The 6,138-nt window shown below is 33.2% G+C and overlaps 1 protein-coding gene across 12 annotated transcripts; it reads left to right on the forward strand.

The window, feature by feature from the left end:
- The first annotated feature begins 620 nt into the window (after window positions 1-620).
- Window positions 621-3,940, forward strand: LOC101248982 (mannose-1-phosphate guanylyltransferase 1). Of its 12 annotated transcripts, none has more exons than XM_010323871.4 (5): window positions 621-820; window positions 2,027-2,158; window positions 2,585-2,647; window positions 2,723-2,962; window positions 3,053-3,940. In XM_010323871.4, exons 2-5 carry the CDS (start codon window positions 2,048-2,050, stop codon window positions 3,722-3,724), a joined length of 1,086 nt encoding a protein of 361 aa, XP_010322173.1. In that variant the 5' UTR covers window positions 621-820; window positions 2,027-2,047; the 3' UTR covers window positions 3,725-3,940. The 12 variants fall into 12 exon arrangements, with proteins under 12 accessions (XP_010322173.1, XP_004240924.1, XP_004240926.1 ...); XM_004240876.5 differs by having other exon boundaries at window positions 2,030-2,158; XM_004240878.4 differs by having other exon boundaries at window positions 784-902; window positions 2,030-2,158.
- The last annotated feature ends 2,198 nt before the right edge of the window (window positions 3,941-6,138 follow it).

Raw genomic sequence — 6,138 nt, forward strand, 5'->3', positions numbered from 1 at the left:
TAGACCAAAAAGGGGTAGAAAATTATTAATAAAATAAGTTCAGGGGTAATAGAACCTTAGTATAGTATAAGTGTGTCTATGAGATTTTGAGCATAGGTTGAGGGGGTACTTGTGCATTATCCCTATATATTTTCATTATATTTACTTATTGAAAGCAAAAATGTCCAAGATGAAAACATTTATCTTATTGATTTCATGTATATGAGTATCTATGACAATTTTTTTTAAAATTGAAAATGTTATTGTCTATTCCTTCTAGGACAATATAGTGAATTTTAAAACTTTATTGATAGTAAATTTAGTGATCGAAAGTTCACTAATTTATGTCATTCTAACTATTTTTTGTTTTGATTGAATTGTTGTTACTTTTTCATATTTTGAATGAATTGTTTCTTTTATTTTTGTATATGGTTAACAACCGAAGCAAACCAAATCGAAACCGATAAATGTATATTATATTATATTTGATTTGATTTGATTTTGATAATTTTAAAACCAATTAAATTGGTTTGGTTTGATTTTGATCAATAATCGATCCAAATCGACCTGTAAACACCTTATATATCGATTTTAAAATTTGAAAAATACATATATCTTACGAATTAAATCATGTATTATATATTCACGAAATATGATAGAAAAAGTATTATTTAAAAATATCAAATTCTTAGTAATTACTAGTACTTAAATTAGGTGTAGGATTTATCTTGTTTTTTATCTAGGCTTTTCTACAACACAACCCGACCGTCACTGTTTGTGATCTATCAATATTTTGCTTGACTTGAGTCAACTCCAGTCTTGGAAGGTGATTTAGTTCAAGGTGAATTTCACGTTCTGTTTCTAAATTTGTGCATTGTTCCACATCTTCATCTGGATCTGGATTTCATTTATCCATCCTGTTCGTATGTTGAATTATTTTTTTTATGAACTATTAAATTAAATTTATTTTATTTATTTCGTCTCATTAATGAGTTATTCATAGGTTTTCAGACTGGAGATATAGAGTTAATTAATGTGTAATGTGGATGTTGTGATGCTCTGTTTTTGTCCTTTGCCTTTATCCCCTTTCCATATGGTGAGGTATTTTGAATTGGGTAGATGTTAGATTTGTATGTAATCCTATTTGTCTTCTTGTAAAACTTCAATATCATCTATCAATTCCCCAATTTCTGGTTTTTTTATTTGTTTCTTTAGGATTACAGCTGGAATGAGGTTTTATTTTCCTTCCCCCCCAACTGTACCTCCCTGCTGATGCTGTGATTTTCTTCTTCTCTACTAATTTCTTTTGAGGAGACATAGAAGAGAGTAGCATCTTCGGTTTTGATTTGTTTGTGCGGTTTTGACTTGACACGGAAAATTTAAGAAAGTAAAAAAAAAAATACCCTTTTGAATTTTTGTGGAATATATGTAAAATGTATCAAAATGTTGAAATTAAGGATTTGTTATAGAAAAAAAGAGACCTACACTCGACAAACAAATTGAATCGAAGGGAGTAATATACTTTGAGTCTGTGATTGTAAAATTTTACTGTGTTAGGCAACTCAATTTACCAAAACATATAGTACTAAAATATTGGATGTATTGGCACTCTCATTAAGTGATCCAGCCTAGAGTGTTGCTGGGATTTTGTCTTTTTTCCAGTAAAATACTCCACTTAGAACCACTTTATGACTTCAGCTCATTTGAAGATTCATGTATAAGTTTGGCCATTTGCTGTGATTGTCTTCAACTTTCGGTAATCTCTCACTTTTAATCCACTTTCATGGGTCTCCTAATTGAACATTATATGTGTGACTCTCTCTCTTTATAAGCTACATGTCATGTACAACACTTTACATTTAGGTGAGTGTAATCATTTCTTCTTCTATACGGATGTCAATATAAGGTTTTCGTAGTCTTGCACGTATCTTTCTTTTGGATTGATATAAATGTGGAGATGAGAGAGTCCATTTTTATAAATTCAGTACATGTTTTCTTTTGTAACATGTTTTGATCAACTGTGCTAAAAATTCTGTCTTATTATTAGCAGGAGTTTTGAGAAATTAGGATGAAGGCACTTATTCTTGTTGGAGGTTTTGGTACCCGGTTGAGGCCATTAACTCTTAGTGTCCCAAAGCCACTGGTTGATTTTGCAAACAAGCCCATGATTTTGCATCAGGTAAAATTCCTGTTTTAGCCTCGTTTAATTTACAGTCATAGCAATGATTCTTTAATAAAGATCATTCTAATATCAAACCTCCTCATAGAAATGCGCCTTTTAAGTAGATTCCTGATATTGTTTTCTATCCTTTTAGTTGATTATTTGAATTTTACAACTTCAGCTTATGTTCCGTTTTGGACTTTATATTAGAAAATTGGATTGTTTGTCACCGAACATTTTAAAGTTTCAGGTGTCCTATGTCCTGGAATATCTAGGGCTTAATCACCCCTGCCTTTGCTAGGACATGATCCTAAAGGGGAATGGAAAATCTAAATAAGAATTCACTTGTGCCTTGCACGCATTCTATATGTTCTCCTTTCCTATTTTGCTGGTGAAAAATAAATTATGCTGAAGCATATCTTACTAAACACTTTTGTATGTTAGATCGAGGCTCTCAAGGCTGTTGGAGTGACTGAAGTGGTCTTAGCTATAAACTACCAGCCGGAGGTCAGCTTCTCTCTATTAGAGATTGTAAATATATAATGAGCAACGAAAAGAATATATAAATGTTGGTTGACGCAGGTGATGCTGAACTTCTTGAAAGAATTTGAGACAAAACTGGGGATTAAGATTACATGTTCTCAAGAAACTGAACCACTTGGGACTGCAGGTCCCCTTGCTCTGGCTCGAGACAAGCTGGTAGATGATTCTGGTGAGCCGTTTTTTGTTCTTAACAGTGATGTTATCAGTGAGTATCCTTTCAAGGAGATGATTGAATTCCACAAATCCCATGGAGGGGAGGCTTCTTTAATGGTGACTAAGGTGAGTTCTTAGTTATATTTTCCGTTTGAATTTCCATGATTTATGAGGATGATGATGGGTATAATATGTAAATATAACTGGTTGATACAGGTGGATGAGCCTTCCAAATATGGTGTTGTTGTCATGGAAGAATCCACTGGCCAAGTTGAGAGGTTTGTGGAAAAGCCTAAGTTATTTGTTGGCAACAAGATCAATGCTGGCATTTACCTGCTCGATCCTTGCGTTCTAGAGAGAATTCAATTAAGACCAACATCTATTGAGAAAGAGGTTTTCCCAAATATTGCTGCCGAGAAAAAGCTATACGCTATGGTCCTTCCTGGGTTTTGGATGGATGTTGGACAGCCAAGGGATTACATCACCGGTCTTAGACTCTACCTAGATTCTTTGAAGAAGAGGTCTTCACCAAAACTGGCATTAGGTTCTCACATTGTTGGAAATGTCATAGTGGACGAGACTGCCAAAATTGGAGAAGGATGCTTGATTGGACCAGATGTTGCGATAGGCCCTGGTTGTGTGATTGAGTCTGGGGTTAGGCTCTCTCGTTGCACTGTGATGCGCGGAGTCCGTGTTAAGAAGCACGCATGCGTCTCAGGTAGCATTATCGGTTGGCACTCAACCGTTGGACAATGGGCTCGTGTTGAGAATATGACCATTCTTGGCGAAGATGTTCATGTTTGTGATGAAATTTACAGCAATGGTGGAGTAGTCTTACCCCACAAGGAGATCAAATCTAGCATCCTAAAACCAGAAATAGTGATGTGAAAACAATATGTTATATGTTGTTCAGTTTTTTCAAAATGTAATTTTCTTTTTCTTTATTTGGTTGGTTTTCAGTTTCATCTTCTTCAATTGTAAAAGTATGGGAAAGTTGAGCTATGTAAGGCAATAAGCTGAAGAATAGCTGTTGTGAAAGGTTTGTATGTTTGTAATTTCCAATGTATATACAAATAACGAACTCTATTAGAGCTTCTCTTTAAATATTTGTATTAATGATGTATAAATTTGCGCTTCCAATTATGAGGGCACTCGTTAAAAATTAAGAAAAACAGCTAAGTCCTGTAAATTGATCTCAATGACAAAATATGCCTCAAAATATAGTAAGAAGTACTGTTAATTCAATTCTCTACTAAGGGTTTCATAAAGGTTCGCAAAAAAATCGATTGAAAATCATATCACTAAAATATTTATGAAATGGCATACAAAAATCAAAAAAATTGTGTAATTTCACTAAATTGGCCCCAAAATGCCTCAAAGATAGTGTATGCATGTATTGTTCCCTCCAACTCCTGACGGAGGATTCCGTAATAGTTTTGAAAAAAAAAAAAAGTCAATCAAAGTCATAGCATCAAAATATTCTTAAACTAATACACATGAAAGTTGAAAAAATCACCTAATACTTGTAAATTAACCCTAAATGCCCAATAATCCCTCAAAAAAAAGTGAAACTGTATGTACTACTCCCCAACTCTCTACAGAGTGTTCCATAAAGGTTTCGCGAAAAAAATTCGATCGAAAACCAGACCACCAAAATATTCATTGGCTAATACACACAAAAAATTGAGAAAATCATCTAATTCTTGTAAATGTCCTCTACTATGTTTATGTATCAATGATTGTGTTTGTATATCTGCATAAAATTTAAATTTGTAGAGCCGAGTTTAAATATTTATACTTGTATATCAAATCTCTTTCTCGCTTTATAAAATATTTATATTTGTATAATTTGTGTTTGTATAAAGGGAGAGCTCATCATATTTCCACGTGCAAGTGTTCGGGAATAAGCTCGTCATCTGTAACCAACTTTTCTTGAAATTGACGTTGATAAATTTCAATTGTACTAGTTTATCGAATCGTGATCAATTCACCCCCCCGGGTTGTTGCTTTCAAGAGGTACAAATCGCTGAAAACATCGTTTTTGAAAATCTTCCCAACTCATTGGGCCCTTCGCTCGTTTAAGCTGATAGTACCATAATTCTGCTTCTCCTAACAAGTGAAACCCAGCAACTCCAGCCTTTTCTGCATCTGCTATATGTTGATTTTTGAAAAAATGTTCACAACGATGTGCCCAAATTAATGGGTTGCTAGTGCCATCATAAGTAGGAAAATTCATCCTTGCATACCTTGGTATTGTTGAATAGCAATTTCCACTACTTTGATAATTCTTATCAGTTGGATGAATATGCAGTGTATTGCCTCTAAGAGCCGAATTAGTTGATCCAATTGTTGTCGGATCACTATTGGACTCTGTCCCTGGACTATTAGTTTTGTAGAGTCAATTCTCAAGCTAGCTAATTGTTCTTGAATAGCTTGGAGAATCCTTTCACCGAGACATTGTTTCATTGCTTCAAGTTTAGAGTCTATTAGTATTTCTATTATCACACGTTCTTCCTGAAACCTATAATTGATCTCATCCCATTGTGTTAGGCTCTTATACCAAATTGTTAGGATTCTTAGAGAAGGATCGAGTTAGGGGACGATGAACAGAAAAACCAAATTCAACTGCCTTTGATTTTCCCTTGCTTTTGTTCAAATTCCTAAATCGACCTATTTTTGTATATGAACTCAGCTCATCAAAGGAAAGCTAAAACCTTAGATATCAATGAAAAAGAGAACTTCAATATCTTGTTTTCTGATTAAAATCTGTGTACTTCTTATTCCTCAAATCCTCCTATAAATAGGAGTCTTCTTATAGTTATAGGAAGTCCTATGTAACTAGGAAACATAAATTGTATTCTTAACTAATAAGAAAACTACTAACAATATAATTAAATTATTTCTATTCTAGAATAATAAGAAAACTACTAGTGTTATAATTAAATAAAATTATTTGTCTCTCTGTCCCACATATATCTTGCCCACAAATGCGTCCACAATAAGAATCAAGTTAGATTTTTCCTATAAATAAATAGATTTTTCTTCGTTATAAATCGGATCTATGAATCTCTAAATATATTTCCCAAGAAAATTAATAAACCTCTCCTCTCTATTTTCTTTTTATTATTATATAATTTCATGACAACATACAAATAATTGAATTTCAATCAAGATAAAATTTGACTTTGATGAGAATCATTAATTGATATGGAGAGGAGACTCTTCAAGTTTAACCAAAAACCACATTTAAAAGATAAATATGTGGTTTTAAAAAAAAATACACTTATGACATTTCTGTAGAC

The sequence above is a fragment of the Solanum lycopersicum genome, chromosome 6 (assembly GCF_036512215.1).
Source record: "Solanum lycopersicum chromosome 6, SLM_r2.1".
In the NCBI taxonomy this organism is placed as follows: domain Eukaryota; kingdom Viridiplantae; phylum Streptophyta; class Magnoliopsida; order Solanales; family Solanaceae; genus Solanum; species Solanum lycopersicum.